This window comes from Echiichthys vipera (genome assembly GCF_963691815.1).
Source record: "Echiichthys vipera genome assembly, chromosome: 16".
NCBI lineage: Eukaryota > Metazoa > Chordata > Actinopteri > Perciformes > Trachinidae > Echiichthys > Echiichthys vipera.
Genome location: NC_139841.1, coordinates 11334471 through 11357047, shown reverse-complemented (window position 1 = coordinate 11357047; position 22577 = coordinate 11334471). Strand labels below are relative to the sequence as shown.

The 22577-nt window shown below is 39.5% G+C and overlaps 1 protein-coding gene across 1 annotated transcript in view; it reads right to left on the bottom strand.

The window, feature by feature from the left end:
- unc13bb (unc-13 homolog Bb (C. elegans)) overlaps nucleotides 1-18742 on the bottom strand; it is a 69490-nt gene extending 50748 nt beyond the window's left edge. The window contains exons 1-3 of the mRNA XM_083929613.1: nucleotides 18533-18742; nucleotides 10278-10307; nucleotides 1300-1399 (exon numbers count right to left, since the gene is read on the bottom strand). Of these exons, the coding sequence (XP_083785739.1) occupies nucleotides 1300-1399; nucleotides 10278-10307; nucleotides 18533-18554 (152 nt within the window). The 5' untranslated portion in view covers nucleotides 18555-18742. The remainder of the gene's footprint in view (nucleotides 1-1299; nucleotides 1400-10277; nucleotides 10308-18532) is intronic.
- Between the last annotated feature and the right edge of the window lie 3835 nt (nucleotides 18743-22577).

Sequence of the window (22577 nt, the reverse complement as noted above, 5' to 3'; positions counted from 1 at the left end):
GTTGAATTACACTGAGCCGTCAGATCATTAACGGACAGCAGAAGAATGACGGTCTGGAAAAACAAACACTGTTGCAATGAGGGAGTTCACAAAAGACAAACAATGACACACATGCAACAACGTGCTGGCTCTATCGTCACCATAGATACCTTTTACGGGGGAAAGTAAAATGAGGAAATTAAACTAATGAATTATAAGAAGGAAATGAACGGCAGCTGTTTAACAAGATACTTGCACAGCTTGAAAAACAGACACCTTCGCTGTAGCTCTAAGCACTAGGTAGGAACTAAGGTGGGGAAAATTAAAAATAAATAAAAATAATAATAAAAAGATTTGGTAGTACTTGCTATGGTGTCCATGTCTATATTAAATTACAAACATAAATAGAAAATGTATTTTCTGCAGAAAATGCGTGTGAACGCTGATCGCTGAAATAAAAAAAAAATCAAAGCATTTCCGAAAATGCAGAAATATTAAAGTCCAAATACATTTCACTGCACTGCTGAAAAACCTGGAATTGTAAAACATAAAGAATTGATTGCTAAACTGCCTTAACATTAGGACGCTAATGCTAAAATACATTGCTAGAAAAGCTGGAAGCTAAACTGTTACACTCAAAGGAGATGGTGGTGATGGTTAGCAAAATATGGTACAATATTCCCCTCTGTCTCTATTTATCCGTTTCTCTGGCTGACTGACTTTCTCTCCATTAGTCTGTCTCTCTTTCTGTGTGTATGTATGCTGGTAAGATGTTTTTAGCAGTTAGGACCACTCTTTGTCTCTCATCTTTAAATGGTAATAGCTGATTTATTAATAGCATTCAAAAAATAACTATCAAATTCTGGAGCCATATTGAAAAGAGCAGCCCCTGTAGTAGTCATCCCCCCGTGGACATGTTAATTTACTGTGTACTGTTGCACTGTTCTAATATATTCAGTTAGACAAATATCAACCTGTATGGAAAAGATAACTTTTATTGTGAAGGAACTTTTATTGTGAAGGGAACGGATGTGGGGTTAAAAGACGGTTGTTGTTGTAGTTGGGAACGGGCCAAGATGGCGAATAAAGTTGGTGTTGAGCCGCAGTAAAAGTTTGTATTCTTTTCGTTTAACAGGACATACTGATTGTCTTAGTTTAAAGTGTAGTATAGTGTTGGCATTGTGTTTGAGGTCTGTGTTGCATTTGCTCAGTCTAATGAACATCACATTCATTATAGTTGGTAATCTATGTGATTAAAATGGAAATCAGTTCAATAAATCTTAAAGCATGACCTTGTTGTGTCTGTGTTTAATAACTTACAACATGAAATCCTGCTCCCAGCAGGGCTGGTCGCCTCGCACTGTGATAGTTGTGCTTTTGACATTCTGCACCTTCAGCGTCACGTAGGTGTTGAACTTGTCTGAAACAAATAAAAATGGAGATATAGTTTAAATTATAGAGAGTGGTAGATATACACTGAGAGCATATAAGGGCTACATTAGGGAGAGACTTATGTATGACTAGGGCAAATGAGCGGTAAAAGATACAGATCAGTGGAGCAGTGTTCAAACACAACTGAGCCAAAAAGTGAGTAACAGTGACCAGGGCAGTTCTACTTTGGCTTTTATGTAACAAAAAGACATCAGGAGCTCCATTGAGAGTGAAAGCAGATACGTCTCTTCCCCCCACTATGTCAAGCAAAGCCATGACAGGCCTTGCCAGGCCAGGCCAGGCCAGGCCAGGCAGCAAACTTACCCTGTTAATCTGCATTGAGAGCTAACCTCATGCAGCAGATACAGCTACAGGATCCAACTGCATGTTATAATTCTCCTGGACTGTGAAGTACAGCTTCTTTTGAAACTATGATTAATAACTGCCCTCTAAACCTTCAGAACGTAACAGAGGAAGAAGGTCTGCTGATGATGTAATGGAGTGGAAGTCGCTCTTGACCTGTTACTGCCGCAGAAAAGGTCTCCGCCAGCCCTGATACCATCAAAAAATAAAATTAAAATAAGGTCAAAGATTACGGCAGCCTTTAAGAACAAAGCCTACAAAACTGGCCATTTCTGTAGTAAATGGTGCTGGAACTCTGTTGACCTTCGAAAGTGCCGTCTATCAGTCCGTGCAGACAACTTTCAGACCCAGTGGTCTCCGTCAGCCTCCCCTTGGCCAGTAGTGCCAGTCAGCAGAGCCACAACAACCGTCTGCACCAGCTGTCAGCGCTGGGAGGGGTGGAGGGGGATTAGACGACCCGTGACACAACCACCACTTTTCATTTCTCGCAATAGGGCGAGGGAGCATCAACACATGCCTGCTGATGTGATCAGTTTGGTCTGGTAGATACCAGCCTAGTGACTCGTGGGATTTATTGCAAGGCTTCTATACGAGTCTGCGTTAGCCTTAGCAAGTAGAGGTAGCACTTCCAAAATATCCCAGTAAGTAAAATCACTAGGGCTGCAACTAATGATCACTTTAATTATTGATACATTGGACAAAGTTTTCATCTTGAATAATATTCAAAACTCATACTAAAGAACCACAGAAACACAGAGCAGCACACACACATTACACTCCACTTTTTGGTCTATGGGAAATAAAAGCAAGGCATCAGCTGTTCCTTTGTAGACTAATCACCTGACCACACTAAGCAAAGATTTTCCTGGTTACCTCAGCAACATATTGAAACATTTACTCTGCACGTAGCCTTTACCACAGTAGCCAGATGAGTAAACACAACTCTTGAAACAACAAGACAATAAACAGATGACACAGGAGGATTCTTAAAACATTCCACTGACACACGACATAAACAAAGATTCATTGAGGGCCCAAAACAAAAAAGCTGTACTGAAAGCCCCCAGTAATCCATCTGAAAGCATTTTCCACCCTAAAAAGCACCATGAGTGAAATGAGAACGACCCAATTAGTGTCTCCAAGGGACAGTAGGACAAAACACAGGCATTATTACAAAGGTGCCTGGGGGATGTTCAATCCTTTCACTAATTAGATAGTCCATGTCTTGCACCACATTTGGGCTGGCTCCCATGAATAGAAGAGATGAGATAAGAGAAGAGGATGTATGGATTAGATAAGAGCCACTTAGTGGCTGTGGGCCCTTTAGAGCAGGTGCCGTCCACAATACGGCTGATATGATCTACACTGAATGAGAACGTAGAAATAACTGCCTGGAAAAACAATTTTGCCTTCTAACTTAAGCCTTTCCAGTAACATAAACATCAAATTAACACACAACAAAAACACAAAACATTTATGTTTTTAAACCTTTTAAAAGTTTTTCATTAATTAATAAAATGTTGTGATGGAGGTGCTTCCAACAGGGTTTTGAGTTATAGTTAACATAAAAATAGTAACATCACTTCAGTTCATGCCACCTGTAAAATGACAATTTCTGGCTCTGAAATTCCTCATATTTTCTTGTTTTTGAACATATCCATACTTACTGTTATATTCATGATAATGCAATGGATATTATCAGTCCAGACAATATCCTGGTAAAGGTCCCCACACACTAACACACAGGATAAAACCACATAAATCCAGCCTATACCCAGGCTCCGAAATGAACACGTTACCTAATACAACTACATTTAGTCTTTGGTGAGTAGACTATGACCAGCCGCCACTGTGGCCAGGAGAAATAAAAACACACCACACACAAAGCCAAACCCCAGACAGTAAATGAGCCTTAGCCGAGCCAGCTGAACAAACCCACTAACGATATATGGGAGTGCAGCCTTCAGAAAAGACAACAAAAAAAGTAGACAAACTTTGGGCCAAACAGACCGCTGCTGCCACTTCCAATGCAAGTGCTCCCTAATCTCATCCACCGATGAAGATGAAATTCTGTGAGATGTGTGTGTTATTGTTCAGAATTTGATAGCATATCCGCTGTGGCTGTACCACTGCTATATGAGCATGTTTGTGTCTTAAATAACCAAAGCACTTCACCAAAAACCTTTATTTTGTGAAAAAAAAAAGTGAGCAAAATTAACAGTAACCACAGTGTCAGAAGAGAAGACTTAAACAGTGTTTTCTTAGGGCTACAGGATTAAAAAATGAATAGGAAGTGCAGAGGCCCTTGCTTTTGTATCTTCATCTAATGGCCGCCTTGGCCTGTAAGCCAGAAACTTAATTTTGGTCCATCCTGCCTGTACCTAACCTAATCCTCAGGGCAAGAAGAACTGATAACATGTTAAAATGTCACACACACGCCTGTATCCACATACTCTCATTATCTCTCTACATGACACACACGCACACTGTGCAAACACACACAGTGAAACAGTGAAAACACATCAGTCAGTATGTTGTTAAGGAGGCATGAGGTGAATTGTGGGATGATGCAGGCTACTTGTCCTGTTCATGTTTTGAGACAGAACCCACTTCCTGTTAACCACCCACTCACCACCGAGCCCTGAGTCAAGCATCCATTATTGATTGATGATGAGTTTTTCAATAAATTAGTCAAGGAAACGCAGGCAGTTGGAAGGCTGACATTTCAAATTCAGACCACTCATTAATATTGCATGTAACACAATACATAAACCTCTTGGAGGACTTTTGTGCCATTCGATCACCACATCAGAACTTTCCCCATAGAGTGAACAGTATAAAGCAGAGGTGTGCTTTTGAAAGAAAAGATTGTTATTTGGGAAATCTAAATTCTGACGGATAGAAATTGTGCACAGGCATACACTAAGACAGTGAACGATCCAACAACACGAAGTTATCCCCCTTATCAATCCCCAGTTTCCTGTGGCAATCAGTGGAAAGTCAGGCAGCTAGCCACTGGCCCATCCAAGGGCACCTTCACTTCTACATAAAGAATTCTCCAGAAACAACTTATTATAAAAAGGTTTCATAATAAGGCCGAAAAGCTATCCATCTAAAGGTGTGGTTGATAGCGTAAACACACATCCCAGACATGCCTTATGTAAACTTTGAGGGCTCTTCCAATAAATCACACATCTCCCTGCTCAGCAAGTTAGGGTTATTATGAGCAGAGAGGAATAGGAAATAGCCATATCATGTTCAGTAACTCATTCTTTAAACCTGAGTAAACAAAAGGCCAGTCCCTAAACATGGCTGTTCAGGTGCAGATCTAGCAGCAGAATATGCAGCTTTGACGCACAATTGATCGTATTTGCAGCAAAACAAGATGGTGTAATCTGTGACCTTCAGACTTTATGTGGCCTAAGGATCAAAAACATTGGAACACTGGGGTGGCCGGTGGCACAGTATAGAATATGTATATGTAAAGAGGCTGAAGGTCCTCGAGGCAGTGGCCGCGGGTTGGTGTCTGACCTGCGGCCCTTTGCTGCACATCTCCCCCTCCCTCTCACCTCATTTCCTGTCTGTCCTATAAAAGAAAAGGCTTGAAAAACTGTCAAAAAAAAAATCTTTAAAAAAAAATTAAAGTGCGGTAATGTATAGGCCCTTTATACTGCAAACATGCCTGTGAAAGTGCAGAAAAAATGACTGCATTACTTTGATATTACAATAATAGTAATTACTATTTCAGGGGTTCAGGTTTGATTTGTAATGTGATTTTAGGTGACAGCTTCAGTTTGGTTTGTTTTGCACATTAGGGAGAAGAAAAACATAACCCATTTCATATGTTCACTACGGAAGCCCTAAACGGTCATACATAACATACATTTTATTTCCCCCGTTTCCCTGTGATAACAAGATAATTTTCCTCCGTTTTCTCGTGATAACGAGATAATTAATTTGAGATCTGGAGAATCTAAAGTTGTTGTTTTACAAACTTTATTGTCAACAATATTATATAACAACACAACATAAATACCAGTACAGCGAGGAGTGTTAAAATGTGCACATAAATATACAGATTACAGTTTGATTTCATAGCAGAAAATACAAACTGAAATTGTCAACGTTGTCCATAGTGTTCCTCAAGATATGAGAAGTCTTTATGAGGCATGACATGTGATGGAAATCTCAGGCCTATCACGTTTCATTTATTATTTATCAAATTAATTATCTCGTTATCTCAGGAAAGCGGCGGAAAATGACCTCATAACAAGAAAACTGATCATGATTATCTTGTTATCACAAGAAAACGGAGAAATAAAATGTATGTTATGTATGACTGTTTAGGGCTTCCGTAGTTCTCTCTGTATTTTGTTTACAGGAATAACATTTTCTTCCATCTACAAATAATATATGAAAATCACCAATTTTTTTTCGGAGGCAGTCTTTGTGATTGATTTTAGGATGGGCAAGAGAAGTTAATTCCAAGATCGAGGGATCACATCAATTCCTGGAGGGCCAATCAAGTTCGTTTTTTCTAAATCCAAATTTCAAACACAACGCATCTTCCTGTAGGAATAATGATGCACAGCAACACAACTTACCTAACATCTAATGCTTATTCTCAATCAAAACAGTCACAGTTGCCCTTTAAAGATTTATGTTTCACAACCACAACTTCAAAACATTGTTTCCTCACAAAACGTAATTAAATTTGCGTTTGCATTCTGTTAAAGATTAGTCAGCTGTGGAGAACACACACTCTGCCGGCCCAGAGGTGGCAGGTATCAGCAGGTGCTGCTTTTCCAGAACACTCATTTTTGTACTAGTGCCTGTTGGACTTCCACCACTCCAGTGGGTTTTACCGAGGATGAATGCATGGCTCACTGAAACAAGCCTCTAGCTTGTTGACATCCATATTTCAAACTAGTCTTCCCTAAAGAGGGTGTCCAGTGCCTCTTCGCTTGCGACGTTGTTACCCCAAACGTCACTGCTTTCCCCCTCCATGTTGTCTGGGCCTTGAACAGCAACCCCGTCATGTAGGTCAGACAACTTCTCTTGGATGGTGAGGCGAAGAGCCGGTTCCAAAAATCGAAGGTGTTTGTGTCTCGGGGCCGTTGTTTACAAATCGAGTTCATTTGAAACTTTTTCATTATTACAACATTGTCGTCATAATGTCTGTCCCTCCGCTTTCTTTACTTTGCACAGATAGTATGTTTGTTAAGCTGCTGTTGCCTCAGGTGTTTGGCACAATGACTTAAGTTAGGAAAAGGAGGTTTTTTTCTAGGTGACGCTTCCTTAACAGACCTGATTGAGTCGCTATTATTAGGGTGTTAATATTGATATCACAATATTAATAGGATATATGGATTTGGTAAATTCATGTAAAATTGCATATGAATTGATCTACTATTCATAAAAAAATCTCTTCACACTTATAACAAAAGTCCTAATTTTATTAGAATTTAATAACAATTTGCTTGAAAACAGAAGTTAAATGACAACATGATAGCACCATATCTACACGATACAATATGCAAGTCAGCATACTATAAAATTGAAATACTGCATAAAGACAGTATCTCAATGTTTGTTCTGTCATAAGAATACAACATTGCGCCAAATTCACACCCAAACTTCTACAACCAGAATTATTAAGATTGCTAAATTACTGCTCATTTCTGCAGTGCATTCATCAACCAGTATGATGTACTGTAAACTTGCCAGCCTGGTAAAGTCATTTACCACTTGACTTCTGAAAAAAAATGCAAGTTTTTATTTATTTGTTGTGTATTTGTGTATATGTTTTTGTTTTGCATGGCTTCTCAAGCACACAATCCTCATTTCTCTCCACTCTACTGTAGCATGCAAACATAAGCTTTGGTGTTCTAAATCTCATACTGTACTGACAAATCCCTCTTTGCCCTGTAGCAAAAAAAAAAGTGACTGATGCTTACATTTCGCTTAAGGGAGACAACATGCATAAATGAGTTTCTCTGATGTTTGCTCTGGGACAGGTCCGTGGCAATGAGGGGAGGGCAGAGACTGTAGAAGGCCAGCACAGGCTGACATTCTACAACCAATATCTATGTAGACACTTTACAAAATCATTTTGTTAGGGAGGGGACCAGAAAAACATGCTGAACAAATGTACAGACCTGCTGGGTAATTAAATTTAGCAATTATCCTCAGCGAACATGGGGTCAGTCTGGGATTCAGAATAAGAGTGAAATGTCACAGGCGGATCTAAAGCCGTGGTGACTTTCTGTCTGTGCTGCTGCTTGCTTTGGCCAGCAACGTCATAGAGCTTAAAGGAAGGCGTGAGGCTGATCACTGGAGGGATTTGCTAAGGTGGGGAGTGTGGGGATTTGGACTTAGCAGCGAGCGATCTAAGCTCACCTGTGCATGGCCTGCTCTAGGGGGACACTGGATTGCAAAATCAACCCTAGCTTTAAGTGACTTGCCACAATTTGACTGATTGACCTACATGAGAAAACCAGTGCATGTGGCACATTTCCAATAAACAATAAAGCCAATTAGCTTTGAATCAGGTGAGCTTGGGACAGGTCTGGCTGTTTTCATTGCCAATGGCAACTGCAGGAATGAGTCCTAAATCCTGAAAAGAGTCAGCATTTTTGCACTTCTGGTTCCCTCGTCTTAAAAGTCAATGGTATTTTTGAATGGGTTTTTCCTTAGATACCTTAAATACGACAATTCGCCATGACGTCACAACAACAATATTCGTTCTTCCTGGTGGCAAAAGCCATAGCGTTCTCCGAGGGCATCACTAGTAATCAAGCCCTTCCGTGTCATTTAACCAGAGTAGATGGCTTGAATTACTTGGCGATCTGCACCGAAGTGGAAGTAGAATTTATTTACACACTTCTAAGAATCAGCTCGGCTCAGGTGGTGGTTTACATTAAGACTTGACGGTATATTTTGGAGCTGTTGAAGCATGTCCTTTTATTGTGAAGGACTGAAGTATGCTCCCGGATGTTTTGACAGCATTGATGATAATGTGGACGATCGGCAGCTCCCAGTGTTTGCGGCGAGGAGATCGGGGTGTCCCACTGGGGCCAAGAGGAGCACACGGCTAATTCACCGGTGTTAGCGTCCTTTTGACCACTCTGGTTAACACAAAGCTAAATAAGACCGTTAAAACGAAAGATGGTTACAAAGATAAGAAGTTAGACTTGAGTTAATTAACTCAAACCATTACACCATCATTTATATTTGTAGGTTAAACAGAAAGTTTGATAGAATTTGGCCAGAAACTGCTCGACTTGAGACACAGATCTGTTATCTGTGAGGAAATGTCTCCACAAACATGATGATGGAGGTTTGGTTCTCAGTCTGCCCCTTTAGAAGAAGCTGCTCCTTCACCAGGCGGTCTTGCTGTCTTCTCTGTAGCACTCGTACTTTTGACCACGTCCACTCCCTTTAACCACAGGTCCCGCTGGATAAATCAATAAAGCCCAACACCTTTTGCTGTATACCAGGCGGCTCAACCCCAAACACAACACATTTTTGTTTTAAGCTATGTAACACTGTTTAAAGTAGCCGGCTGGTCAGCTTCAGGTCAGTGGAAACTGCTTGTGTTCTGCCACCTGGAAGTGTTTTACAAACATTGTGAAATTCCGTATAAGGAATGTGGTTAACAAAGGCTTTAGAGAAATCAACATTTGTTTCTACAACATAAAATATTCAAGGTAATACCCCAATTCTTAGTTTTGAAGCTTGTAGTTGCTAAATGACACTAAAACGTCATCAAGCCGTACAAAGGAAATCATGCTATGGGTGGTGTGGTTCATCACTAGCCTAATGTTAGCACTTGGAGATTGCAATTAAAAAAATTTTAGAAAAAGGGCAATCATTTGTGAAAAATATCTTGCTGAACAAAATGTGCAGATATCAGTAACTTCTGAACCACAGATCAGAGCTTCTGCAATAATCCAAAATACAAAGGACAAATTCCACTGACTTTTCCATCAGAGATAATCAAACAAATTATTTTATTTTAGAATGGAATATATCGCCATTTTTCTCATTGTTACCGAGACGCTTTAACATGTCACAGAAAGAAACGTGCTGGGATAATGATTACAATTATCATGGTTGAATACCATTTAGCTGCTTAAGTTTCAGGGTCCTGTCACAGTATAATGTCAGAAATCTCATGCTCAAAGTAAATTTTTACTTGCCCCTATACAAACTGTTTATTTATTTATGGTTATCAAATAACAACAAAGATGAAGTTAATTGTCCTCTCCCAACATATGCGGAGTAAGTGGGATGGGTCACTTCTCATGCAGCTTCTTCCATCTAGAATTTTTTTTTTTTTGCCACTTCCCGATCAAAAGTTGCTAGATTTAGTAGCCTGACGTGGCATTTTACTTGCCCGGGCAATCCTTAGCATTGAGCTTCCTGTCCTCTAAAGTTGGCCATTTGGACAATGGGAGACAAAAACAGTACATTTTCATCAAAGGTTTGTGAGAACTACTCACCTGGAGTTCCTTGGAGCTTGGCTTTTTTCACTGTAAAACAAAACAAAAACAAATATTAGGCTATTTGGAAAACAAGTTTAAATCAGTTTATTTAAAATCCACTAAAATGTGATGGGATTATTTTTTTGCAGGACTTGAATTGAAGAATGAAGATGTTAAATTTCTTTAAAAAAAATATTATGATACACTGGTGAACCAGGACAGAAAACAAGTCAGCCATGTAAACATATCTGGGCATGAGTAATGAAAACTCACCATAGCTCATGTTATTGAACCTGGACAAATTCATTTATATGCAGACAAGCAGTGAGCCGATTACTTGTGAATCACACAAACACTTCAAGGACGTAATTGTCAGCATAAGCAGGAACACTCAATGTGCAGCTTGATCAAAAATAAAGAAGCTATCTCTTTTAGTGGGCAGCTTCGTGTCAAAATGTTATTAAAAAAAATCTAATGTGTTTGTTGAATTCATATGTCCCCTTGCCTGATCAGGAGGCTTTATGATCATTATTCATGAAATTATCACGTAAATGGCCTCGTTTCCATTTCTCATTACTTGTTTTTACATTTACTCTTTCATATTTATCATGATACATATTGAGGAACTAATCTTCACTTATTCTCCTGATACACAATCTATTCTTATTCAATGCAACCCAGTTTTAAAAAATGACACTGGAACAATAATCCTAACCTCCACTAGAGTTTAGAGGTGAAGTAGTTAGATGTCCATGACCAGCTTTTTTGTTACATCATTTATATATGTTACGTTTTTTAGGCTATTTTTAGGCCTCTAAATTTGAGATGTGCATATTCTGACTAAGAGACGCATGACAGCCCAGGTATGCTAAAATAAAACTCCATATAATAATTTAAAAGCATAACCTTTTAATTGTTATATTTATGTATAAGGGGCTGTTATGTGATTCAAGTGGAAAATAATACAATAGCTAATATACTAAAGAGTGACACCCACATTTAAAAAAAAAATGTCATTTTGAAATGGAATAATTTGATTGCAAAACCATAAGCCTACACAGTTGTATCACAAAACACAACAGCTGCTTAATAAATACACAAAAACAATGGCAAAAAAAAACAGTGGGCTGGGGCAGATGGGTATTAAGATAACAAAAAAGATGTAAAATGTCTGGCAACATCAGCCATTTCCTGAAACCTCACAAATATTATTTAAGAGGGCAAATGCTGCGGTGTATTTTGGTTTATTTTTAGACCATCTTTAGCCCCTTGATGCATCTATACAATAACGTTTATGGGATTGTGAGGCGCTTTGGAGGGGATTAATTGTGATTGCTGTGGCAGGGTTATGTGTTCAAGCAAATAAACTACTAAAGCTTTGGAGCCTGAAATGGCAGATGGGCAGGGTGGGATGATGAAGGCACAAATGAAGCTTTCATATTTTCATGTAACATTGTCTGTCTTCTCTCTATGCACGTTAACATAACTATACAGGGGAGAGAAGTATTTATTTGTTTTCCACTCTGTCGGAAACATCACTCTTAATTATATTCATTATACCAAAACACATGATTCCCACATGTAACCATTTTAGCCATTAAAAAAAATCAGTACAACTCTTTTTTTCAGTGTTGTCTTTAAGGATAACAGTGTGAAAGGAAACTTTGTTATCACAAAGGAGGGAAAAAAAAACTTAACTCGTCACTTCTTCCAAAGCGTTTCCTGTATTGTACATACCTCACAGTGAAGCGGAAAGGGAGCAGTGGAAATGTCGAGAGTGTACTGTGTTTTGTTTTGTTTTTTTTGCTTTTTTTGGCTTTCCACTAATTCTTTTCAGCCATGGGTCCAACTCTTTGTCACTGGGGCAAATGAGCTGGCACAGTAGCTTCATGTCCTAAATTGCATGATGTTATTTAGGGCTGTGGAACACAGAGCAGAGGGCAATAAACCAAGGGGCCATCATGGTGGAAACTGATGCTTATCATTTTCTGTGCTGGGCCCTCAATGGCTTTCGAGGCCGTTTAGCTCACTATTTGCCAGGCCAACAGTAGTTGCACAATTACCATATTAACAAACTGATTTTTATTTCCCTCTTTCTTTTCCTAGTATGCTTACTTTCTTCTACCTGCAACTTGATTCAAATATGTATTGCAGACATGTTTTGGTCATGGATGATTCTGAGACACTCTTCAAGCATATAATGAATACCATATATCGCCATGAAAACAAATACTATAAGCAAGGACCTTAGAAAAGATAATTAAACCACTGTATGTATACACCCTTTATTTTAGAATAGTTTAGTTTTATGTTGTTCAACAGCAACTTCCTTTTTTCCCATTTTGACATGTGACAGTAGGAAAAGCACAGGGAAAATAATGGCTGATTTAGCTACTTCAGTTTGAGGGTTCTGGTATTGTGCTCACTGTCACACAAGGTGTTTTCTGATCAGAGTAGCCCCCTTTGTATTGGGCCGGCACCTTAGAGTGTATATAAAGATGGGCGGTGCATCTCAACTTCCTCCCACTGAACAAATGTGAAACCAAAATATCCCAGATAGGCTTTTAATTTCGCAACCATAGTCTGCAAAAAAGGGATTGGGTGGTGTGTCCTGGGAGTCGTCAAGCCATCCATATTATACAGACTATGGTCGCTGCATTATAAAAACTAAATGATTGTAGTTCATAGAATGCTGTTTTGGGGGACTTTTTGGGCTCCTACTTCAGAGTAGGTACTCTCCTAGCACAAGAAGAACTTTAAATTACATAAACGTATGGTGATGGGTCCAGCATGTGTACGTCAATGACTGGCTTACCACATGAGCCGGTACAACACCAGTAACTACAATTTTTAACCACTCAATAACTACCCAGCCTGCTAAGTGGGTAAAAGGAAACCACTTAATGCTTAATCCACACACTTTTGGCAGTGTAGAAAGCACAATGCTATCGCCAGTAAGTTTGTTCACCTCATTTTCTGTAACCAGTGTAGCATGAAGACATGGCAGAATTAGCTACCTAGGGTTAGCTAACTAGTGAGCCATGAGCTAGTTAGCTGGCTAGCCTGCTAAGTCCACCGTACTTTCATGTTACATTGGTTAGTCCAACGGACACTGGTGACCTTCAGGCTGGGTCTGACAGTCCCTTTGCCTCACTATTTTACCTTGAGGAAAGAGGATGGCAGTTTGCTAGGTAACAAGCCAGATCCAGAGCCAGACAAGCTAGCAAGCTAACTGTTGTCTGCCAGCGATAGGGCCGGCCGACTTGGGTCACTTCTGCATTTCTATTGCAAGTGCAAAAGTAAACACTCTTGAAGTTATGAAGTTCATAACATTACGTTTCTATAACATACGGTATATTCATGACTAAAAGTTGGCTTTTTTTTAAAAACATGACTGATTTGATCAAATTTCACCATAGGCAAACAACCTCAGAACTTTCATCTGATTTTGTTTCAAATATTTCTAAATCCTGAATTGTGCATGGAAATACATTTGAAATCATGTTTTTCCAACTGGGAAAAACAGAAATACACAAATACCTTGTGTGAATTGACCGAAGCTGTTCTTAATGTTTTAACATTGCATGTTCATGTAGGACTCCAAGCATTCATACTAAGAAAGCAATTGAGAGAATAGGTTTGAGAAACTGACACAGTTGTTCCAAATAAAAGGACATCAGTGGAAGTTGTCGCAGCCAGTGTTGTAGCTACTTCTGCTTTGTGCTGGCTGTTGCATCTGAGCGGGAGAGGCCTGTGTACTAGGGAAAGAGCGAGAGAGAGGGAGGGAGAGAGAGCAACAGATGGCCAGGGGATTACTCCTACAATCTCTAAGCGCTCTCTCTGCCTCTTTCTCTCATAATTCCACTACTCTGCTGCTTGCTACACTCAACCACTCTGCCTGCAGTTCTGACGTTTTTAGTCCTGCTTGGCCTCTGTTTCTTAACCTTTATTACATTATTTGCTTATAATATCTCCTGACCTACTCAGTTAGCTGCTGAGCCAAAGTCAAGTAAGCAGACTCTGAGTACACCATGCTAATGCAGAGCGCACACAAAGAACTGCTACATCACTGTTTTCAATTTGACTGGATGTCAACATAAGAACCAGCAGCATACAAAAGCCGGGATGATGGTGCATGAAACATCACACAACAACCTGTGGATCCTATTAAGCCAGCAATAAAACAAATAAAAGCATATAAAACTAAAAAGTCCAAACTTAAGACTTGGTAAACATTTATGTAACCCACATTTGCCTGCTATTTACCAAATCTAGTAATCCAGCTGCTTCATTGCTTAAATGTGCCCCATCCTAATACTTTTCAGCACAGTTTGGTCAAGTGCCCTATCCCTTATATTGCAACAACCTCCAGGACCATGTCAAGCCTGAGCAGATCATTGTCATTAACCGCTATCCGATGACTGTGTATGAGCGCTTACTTTGTCTTCCGTACTCCTCTGCTTATAACTTGTTTCAACTACCACTCTCTAAATTCAGAAAATACCAGGTATTCTGTCTCTAAAGGGATCACATGTCTGAATCTGTACAACTTCCATACTGCAGCATCATGGGTCCATGTGAGCCATGAATCCAGTCAGCCCTGTCCTGATCCACAGCAGGAGTCTCCCCCACATGTCCACTTGTAAGGGCAACCACTTATCTGTTGTGTAAAGACATTGCCATGGAGATGAAGCATCTCGACTCCCAATAAATAAGCAACATTGTCAATCTGTGCTGTCGGGGGATGAGTCACAACATTAGCTAATCACACAACCCCTGCCCAAGCACCCTTTTCTCTGTTATCTATGGGCTGCATAACTCAGTTTACATTTGCCATAACATTCATCAATAAACGGACAGTGAGCCAGGGAAAGGCCCCATTTAGCACAATAACTCGATTGCCAAGCCATTGGCTGAACTTTCTAAGTAAGTAACCAAACTGACTTGCTTCTTTGTGACCTTTTCCCTGCGAGGAGCCTTTCTTTTGCCCAGCTTGGTGTAGCCTATTGATGTCTGAAGTCTTTCTGAAGCTCATTGTTTTCAAGTTCTACAGAAATAAATCTTGATTTTCCTTTTTATAGAAGGTGCAGACAGGTTAAAAGTGAATTACTTCTGGATTTTATGTACCCCGCACATCCAAAAGTTTTCTGTTGCAAGATGACACTGATCACTGCAGTTTCTTTTTTTTGACAGGATGAAGTAACATTGCCTATCCTTCTCATCTCTCATCTCATCTCATCTTCAACCGCTTATCCGGGGTCGGGTCACGGGGGCAGCAGCTTTAGCAGGGGACCCCAAACTTCCCTTTCCCGGACCACATTAACCAGCTCTAACTGGGGGATCCCGAGGCGTTCCCAGGCCAGTGCGGAGATATAATCTCTCCACCTAGTCGTTGCTTAAATTGCTTTTTGTGAGTTGATATAAATCTAACTGATGGTGTTACATATTATATTCTTATATTAATCACAGGCCCCTAGATTGAATGGAATCCATATCGTGGCAGACTTTGTGATATTAGCTAATATCATATTGTTGATGACAGAATCGATATATCTTGTATTGTGATAAAAATGAATTTACACACTTAATAAATACTAAGGTTTCATGCAGCAGCAACATCTATAGTGGAGGCACCATGCCTAGCCTGAAATAAAAAAAGCTTCCTCTAGCATCACAAGATATGATCTCATGTTTATGAGATATAAGAGTAGGAATATTAATCATCAGGGGAAACAAGCCGAGGTGGCACATAACACAGGAAAGGCCACATATTTCATGATTCAGGCGATTGTTTACGAAAGATGTGTCTGATTCCGCTCAGCAGGTGACTGGTTAATCGATCCCCCTGCGCGTTTGAAATCAATCAGAGCGGCATGTCACAGTGTTCCAGAGTCAGGAGTAGATACAGTAGAACAGAATAGTCTAATCAGTGACAATCAGCTGCTCATGTAAAGGAAAAACAGCAGGTTTATGCTACTCTTCAACTGGGAGGATTCCTGCTCTGCATATCTGTTTTTCTTGAGATCAGTGCTGTGACAGTCACTCAACAGTGCTGTGGATAACATTTGCACAGGCATTAGACACACTGAGGATCATGACAGAAGGGGTTTTCTTGATTGTGTACATGCATAAGTGAAGGTATCTAAGGATGTCTGAAGAAAAAAAATAGCCTGGGTGTGTATGAAGTCCTGAAGGTATTTTCAATCAAAAATTCTAATTAAAAAGATTGGGGGATAAAATACAGTCAGCGATTCACTCTTACATTCCAGGCACAAAAGCCACTGTAGGCGCTACTTATAGCCACAACAGCCACATGATAATAATTATAAACAACATGACCAGACAGGGGATTTACATACAAAGCCTCAGTCTGTCAAACCTTGGATTTTCAGACATTTTCAGGATATCTTGCACTATTTATTCATGACACAATACTGACTTGTGTCCAGCTTATGACTATCACCAGGTAAAATCATACTAGCAACAATCATAAAAGTTAGTAAAAAGAAAGAGCATAGTCAGGCTAAAGGGTGTAGGATAAAAAGCACTGAAAAGCAAATATATATACGGTATAGTTTTCTCTGCGATGTGTTCAACTTCTTCTCTTTTGTCAACAGGACTTACGGATGCTGCTCAGTTGCATGACAAGTGACAGGATGAGAAAAAAAAATTTTAAAAAAGGAGGAAAGTTTCCCGTTTCAGACAAAAAAAAAAGTGGCAACCCGTACTATAGGTCTTAAACTTCCTCTGCTTTAAGTACACTCTGATCTCAATTCCTCTGACCAAATTGGTCCAAATACTGCATGAATTCACAAGGACATTATAACAATATTAAAAAAAAGGAATAGAAAGGGAGGGAGAGACAAAGAAAAGGGGTTTTCTCAGGACTAAATAAATAAAAATAACAGTTTATGCCAAACTTTAGGTCACATGAAAAAAATTACATAACATGTAGCTTGGCTTGTGTGGCTTCATCATTACATATGTGCATGCGTTGTTCAAAGGAAAGAAAACTGCACCTGTTATGAGCTTGTGACATGATTCTGTCTTTTTTGTCCACATCCTGGCAGTACTGGACCAAATTGTTGGGCATTGGTCTTGATGGCATGAAATACAATATTACATAATGGGCTTTGCTGCTGTAAAGGATGCTAGGGCAGGCATGGGTTGTCCACCGTTTTTTTGGTGTTAACCCACCTGAGCCTGATTTACTTTAGACGTGTTTTTATTTGCGCAGTATGTTAAAGCCAAAATATGTGTCAAGTACCATTCTGAATAATGGTCCTGCAGAGATGTTCTGTCCAACAAGTCGTATTCTACAGACAAAAGGGAACTTTGTTTCCTACAGACCCTCGCAAAAATCATACTGTGATAATTTCAATATATTTTTCAGTAAAAATTAAAATGATGCATAACTGACCATTGACTCCAATATGAGATATTTTCCTTAACATTGTGAAGTCCTAATTATTATTGTTATTTTTATCATTTGGACCCTTAAAAAAATAGATTTTTCTCTCTTTATTTTTTTTGGGGGGGACCCCTGATTGATAAACAGTATTCCTATCCATCTATGCACTACTAATGTTGGGAGGATAACATTAAAGGGATAATTAAAAAATCATAAAAGTAAAGTCCTCTTCTGACTCAACAGTGTGGATCTGGTGGAACTTGAGGTAGGGGCACCTGTCCTGCACCAGGGTACTGAAAGACAGCCAAATGCTTAATAGAGTGTTTTCTTCACTTATATCTTGTCAAACAGAGGTAGGCTACACTAACCCTTACTTTCATTAAAAAGTGGTGTATGTGAAGTATAATTTAGAACACTTAATTTTCACAATATAAGTATGTTTGTCTCCAGAACTATAACTCTTGCTCTTAACTGGGATCACCCTGAGCCACTGACGATAAATGATACTCTTGGCTACTGTTTTTTAATGTTTGGCTACAACAGCTGGTATAGTAGGCTATGGAAGGCTCTAAAAAAACAGAGGTAATATATCATGTCCTGGTCAGAAAAACACCCACAAATATGACTACTGTTTTTGTATTATCCTCATTAAAAGTCTGGGTTTTAAAAAAACAACTGTAAAATCACGATAGGACGAATGTGAGACACTTTTCCACTCCCTGAGGGCTGTTGCCTCCTCCAGCAGAGAAAACCTGTTCTGTAAGATTTCATTGACATTATCAGACTGAATTCCACATACTCAGGTTTTAAGTGTAAAAGTTACTACAACCGTGTAAAGAAATTAAAATGATGTAAAACATACCTCTGACACACAGTAACGACATGGCAACGCGCTTACAGCGACGGTCCGGTAGTTTCACACAGTTTAGTAGAGCAAGCTCTCAGCGGAGATTTACTCTATTCGGTGACATAGTTACCGTTAAATCACTTTTCAAATCGCTTTATAAGTTCCAAGTCGATGTTTACAGGTGATTTTCTGATTCTGGACTCGGGCAGAGAGCAGCAGCAGCCCCCCGCCACGGCCACGCCATTATTAAAACTCTCATCACAGGTTTTTCAGACTGACGAACAACCTGAGGGCACCGAGAGAGGAGAAAGGCGGGGTCGAGGCACCTGTTACTGGCGTCTGCGGTGACCAATAAGAATACAGTACAGCGTTAGAGGGCGGAGCCGTAGAAAAAGATATCCGACCAATCGCTGAGAGGGACAGGTTAGCGGAAGAAACAGATGACGTAGACTACACAGATTATGAGCAGCAGACTAAACAACTGTAGTTTTACCGCCTCAGTGTTTAAATGACACGAGTATCTGTTCACATTTATATATAACTAAGTTACTTATTTTATATAACTAAATTGTACATTCATAAATCTAAGTTATTAAAAAGAAATCATAAAAAATGATTTCAAACAATACTTTTCCTCTGTCTGAATATACAAATAAAGCAGTTATTAAAATATAGGCTATGATTCAAGCAAGACAATATATTTATTATTTATATGTATTTATTTCTTTATTGTAAATTGTAGAATTTTGTTATATACACAGACTGTTCCAACTTGTTGTGTATCTTTATTGAATAAAGTTGAGGGGAGAAAAACCCTTTAACCTTTGTTCTAAAGAGTGACGCTTTGAGCTTTTTCATGACTTTTTTAAAGATAGGCCTAACTGTTGGTTTTAACTTACACTTAGCTTCATGGTTAGTCTCATATTTTCATTCATGCTTTTTCAGACTAAATATGTTCTTAAAGTGAATGTGAATGGCGACTAAATTTACAATCCAATTGTATCTGTAAAATGCTTCCTCCTTGATGTCTTAATGCAGTGGTGTCAAACTCAAATTCACAGTGGGCCAAATTTAAAAACTGGGGCAAAGTTGCGGGCCAAACTCAATATTTACTAAAAAAAACTGCAGAGTGCAAATGTTTATGTTTTCCCTTCTCTCCAGATGTGTAATGCTGAACCTTTCCAGTGCAGGTCCTTGTTCTTGTCGTGGTGTTTATTATGTTTTATTCTTTGGTTACAGCCACGGTGGCTCTGCAGACGAGAAAAACAGCTCTTTACCTTCATAAACAGATCATCTGCCTCCCACCGCTGCTGAAAGCTCCTGTTTTCCATCTTTGTTTTGGTCGTTTTCGGGGAGGGGTGGATTAAGTTTGTCCGAAGAGACTGGTAGCATGGATGCTCATGTTTGTCAACAGAAAAGTAGACGTGTATGTGCTTTATACTCGCGGTCCAGCTCTCATAGAACCTTGATATGATCTTGCGGGCCAAATATAATTACACCGCGGGCCAGATTTGGCCCACGGGCCTGAGTTTGACACCCCTGTCTTAATGTCTCAATTCTTTTTCATTAGTCTGTGGTCATTGTTATTCTCCAATGCCTTTCATCAATAGGCTATTCTTGCATATTTTGTTTTATTCCAGTATGTTATCTGTAGCATTTCTGTAAAAGCTGCTGTGGTTGAGTTAGATCAAAGATAATGCATAAAAAAAGAAAAGAACAAGTCCATAAAATAATCAACAAACAATTACAAACCACACTGTATAACATACATAAATATAGTCTAATCCCAACAGTCCACTGTCTGATCCTCAGCACACCATTTGTTGTCTGTTCCATTGTGATTTTTCAGTGTATCTACTGAACAAAGGCGGACACTCTAGGTGCCCTTTTAACAGCCATGACATAAACCAAGGGATCCCAAACAACATTGAGCTTAATTTGGTAAATTTGAGCGTGATGTAACTTACTCTACACACTGTGAAGAATTGACCGACAGCACCCCCCTCTGTATTTAGCAAGCCAATATGTTGACTCCTGAATCATTTAATGGACAGAGTGGATAGAAGACACATACTTGAGTAACAGTGGGTATTTCAAAGTTATATTGGTGCAGAATATCCAAATAATCACTATGCTGTTATTCATAGGAATAGCCATTTCTCCACAAAAGAATATTTTCTCTATTCTTTTTTTTCTATTTTTTCCCTCATCATATCAAATATGGGTTTTTTAAAATATTTAAATTATACTTGACATATATAGTCACCATGGGCAGAATATGAGACAATGCGCCACCCCTGGGCACAGACATGTTTAGGGCCCAACCACCTGTCCTACATAGGAGTAAGACAAGCTTTTGTTGTTTAACCTCTTTTTTGCTATTGTTTTGTGTCTCCTTGTAGTCGATACACACTCTGGCTGCTGTTTTTTTTGATAATTGTTTATAGGATTAACTCAGATGAATAATCTATATAAAGAAGGATAACCAGGGGTGGAGTCTGTATTCTGAACGGTCGCAAAAGTAGAAGTGTACCCCAATTGAAAATAACCTCTTACAAAAGACCTTGATTTAAAATTGAGTAAATATATAAACGTATAATCATAGAAATAAAGTATCAAAAGTTAAAGTGCTTATTGTTCACAATCATCCCATATTGTACAATGCTAAAACCTCTTTATTTGTATTTGTTTGACTGTTACTGTAAGGTGCTTACTGTGTTGCTAACCTATTTGCTAACAATTTCCTGACTACAACTTAAATGCTACGACAGGTGTGAAAGAAGACTGTTTTCTTTGTATTTTCTTTTCAAAAGCTTTGACGTGAGCAAAACTGAATCAGAAGCCTGACATTTAGAGTTCTGAGGGAACATTTTAAGAGGGATAAGCAGAAATTTAAATCTCAACACTTTTATTGAACACTTGGAATTGGGACCATTCAGTGTTCTCTGTTCTATGAAGTCCATTCACTGGTGTCTGCCTCAGGAGTCCATTCACTGGTCTATATCATGACTAGACCTACAGAGACCACGGACCTGTACGGCCCTTGTCGCCCATACACTTCCACAAGGTCTTTGCCAATTGAGGACATGAATCTGTAGAAGGCGCTTCGCTTCTTTGGTGTCAAGAGGTGGTCTTTAAAAGAGGAGACGATACAATTTTCAACTGCTGGTTCTTCTAGCATCACTGAAACCAGCACGGCCTCTGCACAGCTCCACCTTTTTCGAATGCCCTTACAAATGGCCTTGTCAAGGCTTTTAAAGGTTTTTCGGGTGATTTCAAAATCTGCTCCATGGACTTCAGTCCATACTTTTTCAAACAGGCGCTTAGAGGTGGTCTCTGGGTTTGCAATGGCGCTCAAATTTGCTTTGATGCATGTTCGCAAAACCACGTTCTCCACAAGTATCCTGACCAACTCTTTTTTCTCTGTCTGTTCTGTTGCCTCCTGCACAGATCTGGCACCTGTCCCCTCAGATGCCACTCCTTCCAAGGACAGTTCAGACTTGTCTTTGTATTCTGGGCTGATATTTCCAGCATCTTTTACTTTCAGACTCTTCAATTCTTCAATGACTGTCAGGGATCTCATCTGCAAGAACTTAAATCTCCAGGGAGGTATTAGCCTGCAGCTGCTCATACTCAGTGAGGAGAGTCTCAGAGTCCAGAGGTGTTCTAGGCCTTTGTGGTTGAGGTGTGCACAAACCTTTCATCTTGTCCATGATTGTTTTTAGCATACAGTAGGCATGATTAACCATAACATTACATCACAGACTCACTAAATCCAGGCTCCGAGGTGTCCTTGCTAGTGCAGATGGCAGAGTTGACGCTCTTTGCAACTTCCATAGCAAATAAGTCTGTAAAGCATTTTGAGCTGTCGCAGTGGATTCCGGCATCTACATCCAGAACCTCAGCAAAAGTCAGAGGGAGTGTGTTGCCCACACTGGACAGAACATGCTGCTGGGACATGAGTAGGCCATATTTATGCTCAACGGTCATCACAATGCAGTTGGACACTAATGCTATTAGGTCCAAAAACAGTTCTGCCAACATAATTTTTGTTGCATCA